The following is an 18,187-nucleotide window of genomic DNA, read 5'->3' as shown; positions in this document are numbered from 1 at the left end:
GGAAGGACGAGCCATTCCGGGACGGGCGCTGGGGCCGAGCTCGGCACTGCCGCTCCTGTTCTAACTGCGGCTGGTGCGGGACCGGGGTCCCGCTGGGGCTCCGGGTAGGTCCCGCTGCGGCCGCGTGGAGCCGGGGCTGTGCCGGTCCCGGGCCCTTCAGGAGGGCGGCGTTTCCCCGGAGCAGGCGCTGGATCGCGGCTGGAAGCGGGCGGGGCGCGGGGACCGCCGGTACCGGCCCCGGGACCCCCCCGACGCCGCCGCTCCCACAGCGCCGCCCGCCCCGCGGGGCGCCCCCTGGCGGACACGGAGCGGCGGCGCGAGCGCAGCGCCCTCTGCTGGGCAGGGCCGGCCCTGCAGCCCCCGGTGCGCGCTCCCGGCCCCGTCCCGCCCGCAGCCCCCGGTGCGCGCTCCCGGCCCCGTCCCGCCCGCAGCCCCCGGTGCGCGCTCCCGGCCCCGTCCCGCCCGCAGCCCCCGGTGCGCGCTCCCGGCCCCGTCCCGCCCGCCGCCCCGCGGAGATGCGGAGCCCCCGGCGCCCCCGAGATCCCCGCACCCCCTGCGCAGAGCAGCACCCGCCTCCCCCGTGCCCGCACCCCCGGGGCTCCCGCCCGCCCGCCCCCGCGGAATGAGCCGGGGCCGCATCGCCGCCCCGGGCCGGGCGCTGGGGCCGAGCCCGGCGCTGCCGCTCCTGCTCCGACTGTGCCCGGTGCGGGACCGGGGCCCTGCCGGGGCTCGGTCCCACTCCGGCCGCCCATCCGACACCTGTCGGGTGAGGCCTGATGCTCTCCCTCCTTTCTCCCCCTTTCTCTGTGGCTCGCACTCTCCAACACAAAAACATCAGGGTTTAAAAAGCCAGTGAAAACTGTTTATTCTTTATTTCCAGAGCACAGGGTATTCTGAGCCGGAAAGAACTACGAAGATCATCAAGTCAAATGATGATAAGTGATCGGCCCGGCCTCAGAAGCCCGGCCTTCTCAGCACCCTGCTCCAAGCACCTGAGCCAATCTCAGGGTCATGAGGAAAGTTCTGCCTGGGCTGGCAATGGTTGCTGCCAGCAAGAGAACTCCTATGCACATTAGCAAATTTTCTGCTAATGCTGCTTTACACACCAGCCCCTGGAATGGCTCTAAGGCAGAACTGGCTGGCATCTGACATGACAGCACAAAACTCTTCCCATAATCCTGGTTTTCTGTCTTTTCCAGCATTTCCCAAACAGCTGTAAAGGCGCTTGTGCCATGTCCCTTTCCAGGGAGAAATGAGCAAGACAAGCCCTGAGGGTTCCCTTGGTCCATGGCCAAAGTTCCCCTGGAGAGTGTCAGGGCTGGTCCTGCCTGCAGAGGGGCGTTTCCTGCAGGGGAGTGTTCACAGCCCAAAATCCCGGTGGGGGCTGAGGCCGGGGCTGCTTCCCAGCCCCAGAGCTGCAGGGAGCCCTGGGTGACTCCTGCTCACTGCCAGGAATGTTCCTTGGTGTTCCCTCCGTTCGTCCCAGCTGGCTGGGAATGCAGGGTGGGAGGAGGCCGGGAGCCCCAGGAAGGAAACCAGCACCTCTCGTCCTGGGGATCTGCAGGGCAGGAGCTGGGCCTCAGTGTCCTGCCCGTGGCAGGCACAGCCAAACACACAGCCCGGGGTGGGCACTGGGATGGACACGGATCAAGGGCTGCCCGCGGCTCCTCGCCCAGGGGCTGCTCTGAACAGGCACCTGGAGACGCTGCAGCCCAGACGGAGCCCACTGACATCCCAAAAATGCCCCAAGGAACAGCTGGCATCACCTGGGAATGTCGGCATGGTGGGTTTGCAGAGGAGCTCAGGCAGCAATTCCCAGTGCCGACCTCCTGGAGCTCCCACACACCCACCAGGTATGTCCCAGGCAGCCCCAATCCCTTCCCTTCCAGCCTGGGAACATTGTCCATCAGCAGTGCTAAAGCCAAGGGAATTTTCTCTCACAGAAACTGAATCCCAAGCAATGCCCTCGGAGATGCCTTAAAATAAAAGGTTAGAGGTGGATGAAGTCTGGAGTTTTTCAGGGAGCCAGCTGGAAGTGCGGGACTGATGGGAAGCTTTCACACCTGGGTCACGCCGCAGGTGCCCTGAAGGCAGGGATGGGCATCCCTTTCCTCAGGGGAAGGAACTCCCAGAGGCCGCTCCCGAGGCTCTGGAATGAGCTCAGCTCCTGCAGGGAGCTGTGTCCTCCCGTGGGCACAGGGGCCGCCCCAGCACAGTCCGGCCGGCGCCTTCTCCTGCTGGGAAACATCACCTGGAGCCCCAGCTCGGGGGGGGGGGGGGATCTGCTGAATTCCAGGGAAATCTGTCAAGTGCCCCCCAGGGACATGGCTGGGGGACGAGGGTTATAAATAGCAAATTCTATGGAATATCAGCCTGTCCTTGTCCCATCCTGTTGAGCTTCCTTGGAACCTCTGCTGGTTCCTGGCACAGCTGGTGTTAAATAGGCAGCTCTGCGTGGGAATGTCCACACTCCACAAGGCACTGTGAGGTTATTCCAGCAGGAATTCAGCAGGGAATTCAGGGCTATAGCTATAATTCATCTAAACAGTAAAGCTGAACCCCAAATCTGGGCACCACACAGAGAACAATCTTTATGCTGCCTTGTCAGCCAAAGTCCCATGGCTGGGAAATTTCAACGGCCAAAGGTATGGAATTATCTAAATCCCAGCAACCAGCATTTTGTTCTCTCTGTATTACCCATTTTTAAAACTGAAAACCACACAGGTTTTGTCTGTCTCATCCACTAAATGTTCATTCTGTTCCCTACAAATGATATCAGGTATTTGCTCCAAAGTACTTCTACAGATTATTTCAAGTTTTACCCCTAAAATCTCCTTGCCTGCCCCCAGTGACTGCCTCAGTTTATGTCAGTGCTCACTCTCTCCCTAGAGATTACCTCAAGTTTAACCCCAAAATTTTCCTTAACTGTTCACAACTTATTACCTCATTCTTACTTAAAATATTTTATTCTTGACATTTAGATAATTTCAAGCTTTGTCCCCCAAAATTACCCTACCTCTCCACTACTGATCCCCTCAATTCCCTTCACTGTATTTATTTTCTACCATGTAGCTCCTCTCAAGATTTATCCCCCAAATTTTCCATCTGTCTACTACCAATGACCTCATGTTTACCTCAAAATGTTTATTCTCTGCCCTACAGATTATTTCATATTATTTTTGCCCCCCAAATTTTCCCCACCTGCCCACAATTCATCCCCTCACATTACTTCAGAATGTCCATGCTCTCCTCTAGAGATTAGCTCAGATTTAACCACAGAATTTTCCCTCCGTGCTCAGTACTCATCATCCCATTTTTCCCTCAAAGTGTTCATTCTCTACTCTTGAGATTTCGTCAAGTTTTGTCTCCAAAATTTTCCTTATTTGTCTACTACTGACTACCTCATTTGCACTCCAAAACATTCATTCTGTCCTCTATTCATTCTGTCCTCTATAGATTATGTTTTGACTCCCAGCGTTTTCTGTCTGGTACAATATTGATTAACTCTTTTCTACTCCAAAAATGTGCATTCTCTCTCCCTCCTGCTTTTCGTGGGACCAGGGCTAATTCTGCCCTGGAATGACAAAGAACTTCTCCCTCAGACCCCCAGAGACCCCTCAAAAAGCCGAAGTGCAGCAGGGAAGGAAGGAAGGAAAGGCACCTGTGCCTCACCTGCTGGGGACAGCACAGGTCCTGCAGCTCCTGGGGACTGGCTTTGGGGTCTGGCTGGGGAAAGCATTTGGCACCTCTGGCATTCCAATGAAATCAGTTTCCAGCATTTTGCAGAAACACTGAATAAACCCAGGGCACATAAATAAACCCTTCTCCACAAGGACAGCCCCAGGGAATACACAACTTTTCATACGCCTGGTCAAACAACCCAGCAGCCAGTTTTTGGGGAGAGATCCAGACTCTCGTCTCCCTCCCTGGCTGTAAAACACTTGCAGAGGCTTTGGAGTTCATAAAGGTTGTCAGGATTTGGATACTTCATTTAAACTCCATTCATATAGTAAGAAATTGGAAGTGTCCTAAAGGCACCTCCACTCACATTTTAATTTTAATTCCTCTACCACCAATGAATTTGGATGTTCTTTTTCCAGGAACATCCCACCTCTGCTTCTTTAGGCATCTTCATGTGGGAGCTAAAATAAATGTGGACAAAAATTCAGAATGCAGCTTGCAAGTCGAATTCCCTACTAGGAAATGACTCCAGCTCTAGGAAGCTACTGTGACACAGATGAAGCAGTGGAACATCTTGAAAAGAAATGCACACCCCGCAGCGGCCAAAACAACCCAGTTTCTGATTTTACCTGGTCTCCAGGTGCTCTGCCAGGGCTCCCCACAGCTGTTCCTAGTCCCTGACAAGCCTGGGCAGCACTACGGAAGGTTCTGACGATGACCATGATGCCGAGGAGTCAGTTTTGGACGTGTTCCTTGCTGCAGAAGCAGAAAGCAAGAGTTCCGATGGGCTTTTCGGTCCCTTCTGAGCCGAGTTCCATTCCAGAAACATCCTCCCGGTGATCCAGAATTTCCCCTTCCCACCCTTTGTACCACGCCGAGCGCCACGGGAATTCCCGGGGCGCGGGGCCTGCAGTGCCGCGCGCTCCCACAGGGCGGCAGCACTGAGACACAAAGGGGAAAGGGGGGCACATGCGCACTGCCCAGAATGTCACTCCGTTCACTGCGCATGCGCGATGCCTGGGGTGCAGTACCGCGCTCGGCCCGCAGACGGCACCACGTGCGCGCCGCTGCCGACGCTGAGCCCCGGGGGGAGCCCTTGGAAACGGGGAAATTTGGGGCATTAAAGAGGGAAACAGCGCACCGGGAGAGATCGTCAGTAAATCGCAAGGCTGCTTCTTAGTGCTCCTCCAGCCATTCGTGCAGGGAAGTCCACGATTTTCCCAGTACCTGCCGGAAAAAACGAAAATACTCCTACTCTGTTGAGTGCTCCCAGTCCAGCCTGAGCACTTGAGGAGTAAATACCTGCTCCCCGTGTCCCAGGAAAAGCTTTTCTAGGTGTAAGCACTAGGAATAAGAGCTGGGCTTTGTCTCACCTCACTGTGCTTTCGATGTGATTCTTCGTTTAGAGATAAAATGAATTCAAGGCTCTGTCTTGCCGCTCACCAGGGAGAGATCAACAGCTCCTAAAATCCCGCTCTGTGACAGATAAAATAAATAAACATTGATTTTTCTCCTGGATAACATTAATCATGGCTTGACAGAGTTACACCAGAGAGTAAACCAAGGGCAAGCACCGCAGGCTCCTGACAAATGGATCCAAACCTAAAAATCTTCATTATTGGATAAACCTCGGCTGAAAGGCTGAGTTTCATCCCCAGAACCTGACATCCCATTTCAGATGTCCCAGAAGCGATGTGCCTGGTCTCCTGGTGCTATAATGAGGATTTAGAGCTGCTTTTCATCACCCACGAGGAGATGCCGAAGGCAAGGTGGCGCCGGGACACCGGGATGGTGCTGGAGATGTTACAGATAATGAAAATCGAGCAGTTTGGGGGCTGAGTCCTCCCCAGGGGCAGCATCCGCCTGCCTGGATATGGAAATCTGCCCCTGTCAGGAACTGACCTCGATTTCTTGATTAATCCAAGTTCAGCCTCACTTTTTCTTACTCAACAAACCATCTTTGCTTGGCGTGAAGGATCCAGGACATAGAATGGAAATGAATTCGATTAAAAAGCAGGGAATAGATTTCATCCCTGCTGAGAGGCTGGTGCTTGGGCTGTGCTTTGTGTGGAATATTCATCCTTGTCCTCCTGGGGTAAGGATCTCCATCGTGGCACCTGCTTTCCTGCTCAAATTCCGTAAGATCCTTGTGCAAGGCAGTAGAGGACCTTCCAACAGGCTGTCCTAGCATTCACCAAGATCAGCCTGGCCTTGGACACTGCCAGGGATGGGGCAGCCACAGCTGCTCTGGGCAGCCTGTGCCAGGGCCTCAGCACCCTCTCAGGGAAGAAATTCTTCCCTATTCCCAATGCAAACATACCTGAAGGAAGATTTTGGCTCCTCTTTCCTCCCAGGTGCAGCTGAAGCAGGTTTTCATATCCTGTGATATTTCAGGTCGAATTGGATGGATCAACACGCTCAAGGTAGCCCAGAAGAGGATGTGCCACGTTCTAGTGAGACCCACGCAGTCACACAGAATCCCGAAATTGTTTGGGAATTGGTGACTCCGGAAGCAGCTCCTTAAGAAAAGACCCACACTGATAAATCAACAATATTAGTTACATAAATTCAATCAGTTTCAGAAAGTTAAATGGAAACTTGAGGATTGATATCCTACTTCTCTATACATATATAACATATATATTTTTATACTCTTTTATATATTAATAAACTTATATAAAAATAATTTCAGTATATTAATTTTAATATAAAATGTTTATATATAATTTCTTAATATATATAAAGCATTTCTTCTTAGACATACATAATTTTATATTTGCAAATTTATCTCTTGGAATATGTAACTGATCTATTGGCATCACAGGGAATTAAAAAGAATTGATGCAGGAAATCAAGATTCAGGAACTGGGAGACAGCCCAGGATTTGGAGAAGTGTTCCAACTGCAAACTGGGATAAAGGGAAAACCCTTCAGGAACTCTCCTGCTGCAAATTACTTTTACACTTCCTGGTGATGATTATAGTCTGAATTTAGGCCCTTGCAGCTCAAATTGACTCTTCATCCTGTGCCCGGAGAGTGGCTCCTCTGAATAAATCCTGCATTTCCCATGTGACTGTGTCACCCGCCACCCTTCACCACCAGGCAGCAAGTGGAGAAATCCATGCCATTTTTCCATAAAAAAGGGTTTAAAATAGATCAGATGAGTCAGACCCCCCAAACACATTGTTGTCTCCATCAGGGGAACCTGTGGTGACTCATTCAAATCCTACAAGGAGAGAGGACGAGTCCTGGGCTGAGATGACTCAAGTCCTGAAACCTGGAAGCAGGAATAATCAGAAAACTGCAGCTGGGGTGGAAAACCAGCCTTGCCTGGGCGGAAAGAGACATGCTGGAGAGGAGATGGTGCGGGAGGTTTGGACATCAAGAGGTTTGGAGGCAGCGAAGGAGCCGGGTGTGTCTGAATACAACACACAGAATGATGGAATCCTGGAATGGGTTGGGTTGGAAGGGATCCTAGAGCTGATCTCGTTCCAACCCCCTGCCGTGGGCAGGGACACCTTCCACCATCAAGGTTGAGCCAAGCCCCACCCAACCTGGCCTTGGACACCTGTGCCAGGCCCAAAGAAGTTGTGGATCCCCCATCCCTGGAAGGGATGACGCTTTGCAGGGGAGGGAGGGAGATGTTCTTATTTAGGGACAAATAAATGCAATAACAAATACAATAACATCACGCCTTAATTTTCCACGTTAATTAGCGCTGCATTAATTTGACAACAGACGCCACTGAAGTGATTTCCAATCAATTTGGGTCAATTAAAATGAGACCAGCATTCCTGATTGCAATTCATCCATGTGTAGCTTCAAGGGAAAACCACCCCCTCCTAATCCAATTTATGACTGTTCCCATCCAGCACAAAATTGTCCCAAAACCACTTAAAGTTCTGCCCTTTAGGTAGTGGCAGCCTGAGTCAAGATACTCACAGGTCCTTGAGTTGAAGTCCTCAAGCCCCCTTGGTCTTGCCAAAACCAGGATGTTTTTCCTGTTCCATCCTCTAATGTGGCTGGAAGATTTTAAGTTTTTCGCCTTCCCCACACGAGCAGGTGCCAAAGGGTCTCTGAAGCACCTGAAAACAGAATAAGCCTTCCCCAGGGGCCTTGGGATCCATCCCGAGGTTTCTCTCTTGGGTTTTAGGGATGGGATCCCCACGGCACATCGCAATGGATGCCTGCAGAGCTGGAGCGATGCCACTCGTGTACACCATGGTGTCAGGAGTGGAACAAAATCAAAGGGGTTTGTTGAAGGCTTGAGTTTGAAAGACTTTTTAAATTCTTCTCTATTTCTATATTATCTTTTAATTATACATAATTATATTTGTATAATATGTATTTTATATTATATATGGGAGGGGAGAAAATATTAACTTTAAGTAATGACATAATTAAGGAAATTATTGCTTTATCTTTGCAATTACCAATTTTCTTTTGCACTACACATTCCCTAGAGCAGATCCTAGAACTTGGAATTGTATGGATGGGAAGGGACCACAAAGACCATCCAGTTCCAGCAGCTGCCACAGGCATGGACACCTTTCACTAGACTAGGGTGCTCCAAGCTCTGGCTAACCTGGACTTGGACACTTCCAGGGCATAATTCTACCTGCTAAAATTCTCTTCCTCTTTTCTCAATCCGGGTTTTAAAAATTACAGAAAAAAAATTAAAATTAATAAATTAAATAAAGAAAGAGCCAACTGCTGCTCAAGTTGCCCACTCTGACCTACAGATAAGTGTATTTCTGGTTGAGAAATGAGTGTGGCCACTTCCTGCCTTCTCAATTCCCTCTTGCCCCCGGCCGAGCCGGCTCTTTGCTGCTCATTTCAAAACATGGTCAATTCCTCTTCTCCCCTCACTGCCCTCCCAAGCAGCTTTTACTTCCCCATTCCAGCTGAGTCAGAGACTCATTGCAGGGAGTCATCTGACCATCTGTCAACACTCTGCTGCTTCATCTTGCTGGCCACCACAATCTCTACAGCTCTGTCCAGACTGTCCTGCTGTCTGGAGCAATTATTCCCCCTGGGAAAGATTCACTGTTTTCCTTTTTTTGGAAGTTTTTCCTGGCTCCCATTTGGGACCAAAAAAGTTCATTTTGAAAAGCCATTTTGTATCATGTGCTTCAAAATGGGTTTAGGAGACCTACCTGCAGTCATCCACGCCGGCCACAGAATCCTGGAATGACTCGGGTTGGAAAGACCTTAAAGCTCATCCAGGAGGTCCAGGAGCTGCGGATGATCTCTGGCAGGTCTGATCCTGCCCAGGGCTGAGCCCCCTCCATCCTCCTGCCCGCTGTCAGCGCTGCCTCTCTCACACCTCCTCATTTGGTGCTCGATACCGGCCCCGCAGCCACGCCTGGCTGACAGCGGGAGATGGATGGGGCTGAGCCGGCTCCGCGGGGCACGGACATGTGCGGGGGATGCGGGGGGAACCTGGGACGTGGTTCCTTTTCTGCTTCTCATCAGTCCTAGCCCAGGTCCCAAATGCTGCCTGGGCTGTCCCTTTGGCTGCCCCACAGGGCCCAGGGACACGGGGTCCCCTCCGTGTTACGATGGACACAAGAAGGATTCAAGTGCTGAACTCAAGGCAGGACAGAAGGCTGAGCCCCGGATGGGAGAAAATGTCCAGCTCTGTGCAGAGCAGGCAGGGAGCTCAGGCCAGTGGCACCATCACTGGGACACCAACAGGTACAGAAAGCCACCAGCATCCGCACGAGGACATCCCCTGGCCCTCCAGACCCTCTCCCTGAGCTCCAGCATCCCTCATCCCTCTGGAATACACTCCATGGTGTGCTATGAGACAGTGTCCATGGCCCCAGTGCAGTTTGGAGGGGAGCAGGGGGGGCTCTGGAGTAACCCCCCTGCTTTTCCTCTGTAACACCCCAGCCCAGTGTCACCTCCCACCTCCCAGCCCCGCGGCGCCCGCTTGTCCCCATCCATCTCCCGCTGTCACTGCGATGAGGGGCACAGGGGGTCCCAGGCACCAGGGCAGAGACTGGAGCCACCTTGGGGGCGGGGAGGGGGCAGCTCATCCCTCCCTCCAGAGCCGTGGATCTTTGCCAGTGCCTCAACACCGGGGTTTGCAATATCAGGTGGTGACGGCCGCGTACAGAGAGGGGCTTTGCCTGGGGGAGCCCCCACCTCCCCCCGCTCAGATCTGTGATATGAAGGGACAAGGAGACCCCAAGAAAGATGTCCCTGCCCAGCCCGGGGCATCCCAAGCCCTGTTTGGGGACTGGTCGTGGTCCCAGCGGTGCCACCGCTCGCCTCCGTCCATCATCACCACGTCAGGGCACAAAGGCAGGCTGGGGAAGGGGGCTGTGCTCCAGCCCCCAAGGACCACCTCAGCTCCAGCTCCCGCCTCTCCATCCCCGAGCTGGGGCATAAAACCCCCATCTGGCTGCAGGGACACTGCGGAGCCGGCGCTGCACTAGAGGGGGCTTTGGCAGGGTCCCGCTGCCACCATGCCGGGGAATGGAGCCACCGACACCTCCTGCCCTCCCACCACACCCATGGCAGGTAAAATCCACCCATGACAACACTCCCTGCACCCAGTGGTGGGGTCCTGCGGCGTCTTGGGGTGTGGCGGGGACGGGGATAAAACCCCACTGTGGTGGGGGACAGGACACCCTGATCCTGCCAGCATCTCCATGGAGGGAGAGTGTGATGGGGCGGCCCCACACGGAGCCTGCCCCCCCGACCAACACCCCTTCAACCTTCCGCAGCCTACCTGGGGGGCCCGAGTGAGGGATCTCCGTGCGCCCCCGGCCTCGGGTGGGCTGGAGAGGGGCTGGGGGCCAGCGGCAAGAACCGGCATGTGTGCCACGCCGCGGCTCGGCTGGAGATGGGCAGCCTCTGGGAGGAGTTCAACCGCCTGGGCACTGAGATGATCGTCACCAAGGCAGGCAGGTGGGAACTGGAGTGCCCTGGGGAGCCGCAAGGGTGGGGGAGCACCCCCTTCCCACCCCCCTCTCTGTGCAGGAGGATGTTCCCCACCTTTCAGGTGAAGCTGTCGGGGTTGGATCCGTTGGCCGACTACGTCCTGCTCATGGATTTCATCCCGCTGGATGACAAGAGATACAGGTGGGGATGGGGCAATGGGGGCGGGGGACCAGATCTGGGGATGCTGAGCCCCTCCCTGCCCTGCAGATACGCCTTCCACAGCTCATCCTGGCTGGCGGCGGGCCGGGCAGAGCCGGCGGCTCCTGGCCGCGTTCACTTCCACCCTGACTCCCCGGCCAAGGGCGCCCAGTGGATGCGGCAGATCGTGTCCTTCGACAAGCTCAAGCTGACCAACAACCTCCTGGACGACAATGGCCACGTGAGGACCCCAACTGCAGGGTGGGTGATGGAGGGGACACAATGCATCCCTGCCCGGGGGGGTCCTGCCACCTCCTCTTTCCCACCCCTAGATCATCCTCAACTCCATGCACCGCTACCAGCCCCGCTTCCACGTCGTCTTCGTGGACCCGCGGCGCGACAGCGAGCGCTTTGCCCACCAGAACTTCAAGTCCTTCAGCTTCCCCGAGACCCAGTTCATGGCAGTGACAGCCTACCAGAACCACCGGGTGAGCACCGGCCAGCAGGAAATCGGGGCACCCTCCCAGGGACTCCCTGACCGCTCTCCCCTCCGCAGATCACCCAGCTGAAGATCGCCAGCAACCCCTTCGCCAAGGGATTTCGGGACGGCGACCCCGAGCCATGGTAAGGCACCCCTGGATGTCACCTCCGCACCACGGCGAGGATGTCGAGCCACCCCCCTGAGCGCCCACCCCACCTCTCTTGCAGGTGTGGGGCGCCGGCAGGGTCCCTGCTGGGCGCGCTGCCCCGCGCCCGGGCCACCCCGCTGCCCCCGCGCCCCGAGAAGCAGGAGAAAGGTAGGGGGGCTGCAGGGGGGGCTGAGCCCCTGCTGCTACCTCTCCCCCCCGCAGGGGCTCCACGCAGCCGTGGGGCTCTGGCTGCTGCCCCCCAACAACCAGCAGCACCTCCCAGTTTCCCCGAGCTCTCTGCAGCCACCTTCCAGCCCCTCGCCTGCCCCCCCGGTGTCTATGTGGGAGCCAAACCCCGCACCCTGCCCTACCCCCTGCCTGCCTTCCCCCCACTCAGCCCCTACGGCCCCACCGCAGCCCCCACCTTCAGCTACAGCCAGCAGTGACGGGGGCCACCCCCGAGCCCCCCCTGCACCTCCTACCCAGGCAATGGCAACGCAGAGCTGGGGGGGAGCCACAGGGACGGCTTTATTCACTGCCGAGGAGGCTCCAGGGGTCCAGTAGGGGGGAATTTGGGGTGCGGCCGATGTTCCAAGCCCCTGGAATCCCCGTGGCATGGCTATTCCCAGGTGTCCGGGGTGAAGGCGAAGGGGCACAGCTTGTACCCAGCACCCACGTAGAACTTATTCTGGAACTCCACCCTGGCGAGGAGAGGGGGTTGAGGAGTCATCTAGGGGGGGTCCATCACCCCCCCCCCCCAGCCCACCCAGTAACCCGTCAGCTTTGGGGGCTCACCAGTGCAGGCGCAGGGCATGGAGGAAGGCAGAGAGCCCCTCCATCACCAGCAGGATGGCCACGGTCAGCACGGCGAAGGCGGCGAAGACGGGCACCAGCACCACGCCGCCCACGTAGCTCAGCCCCACGAAGCCGTTCCGCATCACCATGGTCCACAGGACCTCCGAGAGCTCTGGGAATGGGAGGGACAAGAGCAGGAGGGGGGAGTGAGGGTCTGCCCGGCTCTGAGTGGGACAAGGGGGGACCAAGGGGACTCACGGGCATGTGCCAGGCTGAGCGCCCAGAGCCGCAGGTAGGACGCTGTGTTGGAGATACAGCCCAGGCAGTACTCGATGGTGTGGATTGCCTGGTGCATGAAGATTTCTGCGAAGTCAAAGTGCTGCAGGGAGGGAGAGGACACGGGACATCAGCAAGGGGGCGTGGACACCCTCATCCCACCACCAAGCCCGCCTGGATGCCCCTCACCTTGGCATCAGGGCTGTGCCCCCCGCTCTCCACGTCCTCCTTGGTGGCGTTGACAGAGTTCCCAGCCTCCTGCCCCTCCAGCAGCGGCTCCTGTTCCGCTGTGGCTAGCGGCTGCACCGGGACAGCACCGGCAGTGAGACCTCCCCGTGATCCCCATGGAGCCCCCCACGGCCCCGGGCCTTACCGTCCTCGGGGTACGCTGCCGGCACCACTGGTACAGCGGCGTCCCCAGGAGCAGGACGGGCACCGATGCCAGCGCCAGCACCACCAGCACCATCTGCACTGGCACCTGCGGCACAAGGACAGCATTTTGGGGTGGGTCTACCCCGTCTGAGAACAGCCCCACTCCTGACACCCGGTCTCCTAGCTGGGGTGAGGAGTAGGTGCCCACCAGGGTGGTGGGGTGGTACCTGTCCCGGGTACAGCGGGAGGTTCTCGGCATTGGAGGTGAAGAGGAACATGTCGATGAAGTGGATGAGGATGCTGGGGGCCACCAGGGAGTCAGCAGCACTGAACTTGATCCACTTGTAGAAGATGAGGAAGACCAGGTAGCCAAAAAGAGCCAGGAGGAAAATCATCTCTGGGAGGAACTCCAGGACCAGCCGGTGCCGCTGCTGGAAGTGCCTGGGTGGGAGGACATCGGCCATGCTCAGCTGTCCCTCCTCACCCTCGCATGTCCTCGGCACCCACCGAGGTGCAGGGGTACAAGACCCCAGCTGCCACCCCATCCCACCCAGGTGAGTCCAATCTCAGCCCCCTTGGCACGACCAGAGCCCGTGGGCGCAGCCCAAGGACTCACACGTGGTTGAAGACCCCCAACACGACGCCGAAGCCCATGTGCACGATGCCTAGCACCACTGACATCTTCATCTTGAAGGAGTTGAGGAAGTTGAGGTGGTTGGTGGCCAAGCTCCAGATCTGTCACAAACAAGGTAGGTGAGACTCTGCACCACCCCAAAGAGGGTCCCACCTCATTGTCATTCCCATGGGACACTCACTGGGTCGATTCCGAACGGATACGGCCCTCGGAAGACGCCGGTGACATTGGGGTCCAGGGTGAGCGAGGGGTGGGTGGCGAGGTAGGCAGAGCTGGGGGCAGAGTGAGGTATGTCAGTGCCAGCACGAGATGGGGACCTGGGCGGGGGGCATGGGGCTGGGACCCCACCTCCAGGAGGAGTGGTTGGCCATGGTGGCCACGCTCCAGGCGGAAGGGAAGATGGCAGTGGCTTTGCTGAAGCACTCGTTGTAGATGAAGCCGGTGTAGATGGAGAAGGCGCCCATGAGCAAGATGAGGTAGCGCCCCTCAAAGAACGTCAGCCAGATCTAGGGGGGCAAACGCGGCTCCCGTGTCCCACACCACCTCCCCTGCCCCACACCATTCCCTTCCCACAGCACCACCCTGACCCATACTGTCCCTGTCCCGAGCCACCGGCCCCATTCTGTATCATCCAACCCCGCTCCACGCCCCCAACCGCATCCCATGTCTCCAACCACGTCCCAACCCTCCATCCCGCTCCATCCTGCCCCCACCTCGTTGGTGCCCTGCCGCAGGCGGGGGCTGTCCTCGTACAGCACCATCCAGAGCGCGAAGAGGAACATCAGCAGCCCGTGCCCCACGTCCCCAAACATGATGGCGAAGATGAAGGGGAAGGTGATGATGGCATAGGGGGCTGTGGGACACAGGGACTGCGTTACACAAGGTGTCCCCTCTCAGCCCTGGGCCTCGGGGGGTGCCAGGGGGCCTTACCGGGGTTCACCTCCTGGTAACTGGCCACCCCATAGGCATCCACGATGCTCTGGAAGCCAGCGGTGAACTTGTTGGTGCGGATGAGGGTGGGGGGGCTCTCCGAGGTGGGGACGCGCTGCACGAAGCACTCCACGCTGGAGCCACTCTGGTACTGTGGGAACAGCACCCAGAGCCTGATCCTGGCACCCCCAGCACTCCTCTGCCCGGCATGTGGAGCATTCCCCCGGCACCCACCCCACAACAGCCCCTTCCTGGCACCTGCCCCCAGCACCTGGAGTGTGTTCCTGGCACCCACCCCACCATCACCCCCAGCCGGGCACACCCCACCATGATGAGGGGACATAAGGACACCAAGCGACCTCTGGCATGAGGACATGGGGACACTGAGCAACCCCACAAAAAGGACATGGAAGCACAGAACAACCCCTGCCACGAGGACACAGGGAGACGGAGAAACCCTTGACGTGAAGACGTGGGACATCAAGAAACCCAGGCACAGACATGGGAACACAGAGCAATTCCTGATATAAGGACAACTGGGCAGCCCCAGGACAAGGATATGGATACACTGAACAACCCCTGGTGCAAGGACATGGGGACACCCTGAGTATGCCCAGGGTGAGGATGCTGAGCCACTCACAGATCCCTGGCGCAGGGCATCCTGCACTTGGGTGAGGTCCTGCACGGGGCACCAGACCTCGGCGATGAGGCACTTCTCGGTGACATCGAAGCTGCACTGGTTGAGGATGAGGTAGATGGCCTTCATCTTCTGCACCTGCACGCGCCAGGTGGGCAGCGCCAGCGCCACCTTGTCCAGCACCTCCGCCAGGTACTTCTCCGTCTCCTCCAGCGTCTGCGGGCACCTGCGTCAGGGATGGCAATCCGAGCGGGGCCCCCACATCCCCTCATGGCACCCAGCTCACCACGCTGAGCTCCTGGATCTCGCCGTGCAGCCGGGTAATGGTGTCTGTCCTGCTGGCCTCATTCTCTGGGTATGGATACACCTGGCAGTGGAAGCTGGGACAGACGGACATCGCCGCGTCAGAGGGTGTCTGTCAGGGCTCCCGGCCCCCCAGCAGGGTCCAGAGTGGGTGGGTGTTACTAAATAAACCTCCGCGTGGGCAGACGCACGGCCACTCACCAGTCTGAGATCTTGTGGATCTTCTGCCCAATCTGCTCGCCCCAGTAGGAGATGAGGAAGATGACCCAGGTGATGCTCTCACCCTGGGGACAGCACACTCCGCGTCACTCTGGCGTCCCAGCCCCCACAGCCGTGCCAGCCCCCTGCGCGGGTGCTGCCTCACCGTGGCCGGGTCCTCCATGGGCTCGGGCATCTCCACGAAGGAGGCCACCAGGTACCCGCGGCAGGCGCGCCACAGGAGCCGCTCGAAGGCGCTCACTCGCCACGGGTGGATGACGCCGGACACGAAGCTGCAGAGACACGGCAGGAGTGTTGGGACAGGCACGCCGCGCCACCGCCCCACAGGCCATCTCCAAGCCTTATCCCACAGCTTCCCAGCTGCCCCAGAGCCCCTCTCCCACCCCCGCCCCGCACCCTTCCCTCTCTCACTTGATCTTGCGCTCGAGGTGGTGGTGCAGGGAGGGGTCGAGGACGGGATCACGCTCCGAGAGCGCCCGCGGCCGCGGCGGGGAGCCCAGGGGGGCCTGCGGCGATGCGGAGCAGAGGGGTGAGCCTGGGGAAGCTGAGGCACGAGGCGGCACCCCCGGGTCGGCGGGGACCCCCGGACCCACCGGCAGGCTGGTGAAGCGCTGTCCCTCGCGCAGCACGTGCAGGTACTGGCGCCGGTCCCGCAGGCGGCCGCGCAGGGACGCGCGGTTCCGGCTGACCTCCCGCAGCTCCTGCGCCAGCTGCTCCGACTGCTCCTGCACCCGCAGCGCTTCCCGCGCCACCGGCGCCCGCGGGCTCCCGGGACACGGCCCCGGCCCCCGCCCCGCGGCCCGCAGCTCCTGCTGCAGGAAGGCTGGAGAAGGGGGACACACGGTCAGACTGAGGGGCCGAGCCGGGCGTTGCCCTGAGAAGCGCCCCCAAAGTCAGCCCGCAGCCCCCCGACACTCACTGAAGGTTTTCTCCATCTCCTCGCAGCGCCGCACCTCGCCCACGAAGCGCCGCTGGAAGGGGCTCACTTTGGGGTTCAGCTGCGGGGTACAGTCAAGGCATGGCCCCGCATTGGATTGGGGGGTTCAGCACCCCGAGGAAACAGGCAGCCCAGGCACCAAACCCAGCATGGCCAACTTCCCTGTTTCCAAACGCGACCAGACCAACCCCCCCGTACACAGGGCACCTCAAACCACCCACCCCAAACCCATAGCACCCAGGCCCACCCAGCCGGGCCCCCTGCATCCCAGGCACCCCAAAACGCCCCCCAGCCCCAACTTACGTCTCTGAACTCCAGCAGCCCGCGCTCCCCCAGCTCGCTGATGCAGCTGTAGGCAGAAGCCGACTGGAGGAAGAGCTGGGCCAGGCAAACCTCCTCGCTGCGGAACAGGGACCCCATGGCCCCCCAGAGACCCCCGGTCCGGCCCGGGGCGCGGAGGCGTCAGGGCACACGCCTGGGATGGGATAGAATGGAATAGGAGGGAACGGGGTGGGATGAGAACGGGAAACTGAGAGGAATAGGGGTGGGGGCTGAGGGGAAAGAGGGACAACAGGGCAGAGGCCGCCCCGGCGTCTCGGCGGCTGCGGCGACGGAACCGGGCTGTCGCCGTGCTGTGACCGTGGGAAACCGGCCCGCTGAGTCCACGCGGCTGTGCCCAGCACCGGGCAACAAAGTACTTTCGAAACTCCCCTTCCCCCTCCACTCCCCGCCCCATTCAGCTGCTTCTGAGTCAGGGCCAGCGCATTCCCCGCCCCGGGGCCGCCCCGGCCGCCCCCCGGGCCGGACCCTCTCCGGACCCACCCGCCCGTGCTGCTCCCCCCGCCGCGGAGCTCGGCCGGGATCCAGCACTTCCTCTTCCCCAGGAAGAGCCCGGCCCCGGGGAGGGACCGACCGGCCCGGCCCCGCCGCCCCCCGGGAGCCCCGTTCCCCGGGACGTACCGCACCCCGCACCGCGTGGGGAGAGGCCCCTCGGAGAGAGGACCCCCGCAACACCCTCCGAGGAGGATGGAAAAGGGAAACATTTCTCGGAGCCGGGCGGAGCCGGGAGACCGCCCGCCAGTATCAACAGGACCTACACACCCGTGCGAAACCGGACTGCTAGCGAGTAATTGCTCAAAGCAATCCCCATGCGCGCAGGAGCCAGGCTGCCATCCCTGGACAGAAGAGGTTTGGGCTGCTACTGCCCAATCTGCATAAAACAAGGGCGGCGAACTATGACTGCCTGCATCCCGCAAGGCGCAATGGCCGCTCTTGTCGTGCTCACGGCCCTCCCTTGCACAACTCGCTCAGTTCTAATACTTCCCCTCCGGCGTCACCGGCTGAACTGCGCCGCCGTGAGAGGCAGCTGAGAGGGGATCATTGAGCATCAGAGACCCCAGAAGCGCTCCCAGACTCATTTCCGAGGCCTTTCAGCAGAGGACTGAAACCTGGCCATTCCCCCCGAGCCTGATCGCATTTTAACCCACCACACTTTGTTTTATGGGCTTCTTCCGCCACCGCCGACAGATCAAGACCATCGCTTTGAGCAAGGGACAACTAAATTGCAACAATCAAGTCACGAGATCTCCCAGGGGTGATTTGTTATCTTTTCGTTCTTTTTTCTCTTTTTACTTATATATTTCTTCAAAGTAACATTTTTTTCTGCTTTCATGTTGCTATATTACT

At 58.4% G+C, this 18,187-nt stretch overlaps 2 protein-coding genes and 1 long non-coding RNA gene across 4 annotated transcripts; 1 reads left to right on the top strand and 2 right to left on the bottom strand.

The window, feature by feature from the left end:
- Positions 1 to 854: 854 nt before the first annotated feature.
- Positions 855 to 5,970, bottom strand: LOC136291941 (uncharacterized). The gene is made up of 3 exons (XR_010721807.1): positions 4,823 to 5,970; positions 4,311 to 4,437; positions 855 to 1,558 (listed from the first exon to the last, which is right to left on the bottom strand). It is a non-coding gene; the product is annotated as an uncharacterized lncRNA (long non-coding RNA).
- A 1,070-nt stretch (positions 5,971 to 7,040) lies between these two features.
- TBX10 (T-box transcription factor 10) lies at positions 7,041 to 11,844 on the top strand. Its single transcript, XM_066186750.1, has 8 exons — positions 7,041 to 7,136; positions 10,139 to 10,208; positions 10,415 to 10,598; positions 10,671 to 10,772; positions 10,839 to 11,010; positions 11,102 to 11,257; positions 11,326 to 11,393; positions 11,478 to 11,844. The coding sequence occupies exons 1-8, from the start codon at positions 7,041 to 7,043 to the stop codon at positions 11,842 to 11,844; spliced, it is 1,215 nt and encodes a 404-aa protein (XP_066042847.1).
- Positions 11,845 to 11,902: 58 nt separating this feature from the next.
- On the bottom strand, positions 11,903 to 17,362 carry TCIRG1 (T cell immune regulator 1, ATPase H+ transporting V0 subunit a3). Of its 2 annotated transcripts, none has more exons than XM_066187049.1 (19): positions 17,324 to 17,362; positions 16,805 to 16,976; positions 16,484 to 16,562; positions 15,976 to 16,387; positions 15,710 to 15,836; positions 15,547 to 15,629; positions 15,329 to 15,422; positions 15,046 to 15,258; positions 14,406 to 14,556; positions 14,189 to 14,328; positions 13,824 to 13,981; positions 13,657 to 13,747; positions 13,458 to 13,576; positions 13,069 to 13,282; positions 12,843 to 12,947; positions 12,659 to 12,769; positions 12,452 to 12,572; positions 12,194 to 12,365; positions 11,903 to 12,099 (listed from the first exon to the last, which is right to left on the bottom strand). In XM_066187049.1, exons 2-19 carry the CDS (start codon positions 16,919 to 16,921, stop codon positions 12,018 to 12,020), a joined length of 2,589 nt encoding a protein of 862 aa, XP_066043146.1. In that variant the 5' UTR covers positions 16,922 to 16,976; positions 17,324 to 17,362; the 3' UTR covers positions 11,903 to 12,017. The 2 variants fall into 2 exon arrangements, with proteins under 2 accessions (XP_066043146.1, XP_066043147.1); XM_066187050.1 differs by lacking the exon at positions 17,324 to 17,362 and having other exon boundaries at positions 15,976 to 16,070; positions 16,158 to 16,387; positions 16,805 to 17,241.
- Between the last annotated feature and the right edge of the window lie 825 nt (positions 17,363 to 18,187).

The sequence above is a fragment of the Chamaea fasciata genome, unplaced genomic scaffold, assembly GCF_029207755.1.
Source record: "Chamaea fasciata isolate MVZ Bird 193981 ecotype frontalis unplaced genomic scaffold, bChaFas1.0.hap1 SCAF_7, whole genome shotgun sequence".
NCBI lineage: Eukaryota > Metazoa > Chordata > Aves > Passeriformes > Sylviidae > Chamaea > Chamaea fasciata.
This window is presented reverse-complemented; position numbering and strand designations above follow the sequence as displayed.

Coding starts and splice junctions, on each gene's coding strand:
- TBX10 (XM_066186750.1), top strand. CDS start 7,041: ATGGTGCGGGAGGTTTGGACATCAAGAGGTTTGGAGGCAGCGAAGGAG. Junction 11,011..11,101: donor TCCTGGACGACAATGGCCAC/GTGAGGACCCCA, acceptor TCCCACCCCTAG/ATCATCCTCAACTCCATGCA. Junction 11,394..11,477: donor GACGGCGACCCCGAGCCATG/GTAAGGCACCCC, acceptor CCTCTCTTGCAG/GTGTGGGGCGCCGGCAGGGT.
- TCIRG1 (XM_066187049.1), bottom strand. CDS start 16,921: ATGGGGTCCCTGTTCCGCAGCGAGGAGGTTTGCCTGGCCCAGCTCTTC. Junction 14,557..15,045: donor ATGCCCTGCGCCAGGGATCT/GTGAGTGGCTCA, acceptor CTGTTCCCACAG/TACCAGAGTGGCTCCAGCGT. Junction 14,329..14,405: donor TTACCAGGAGGTGAACCCCG/GTAAGGCCCCCT, acceptor TGTGTCCCACAG/CCCCCTATGCCATCATCACC.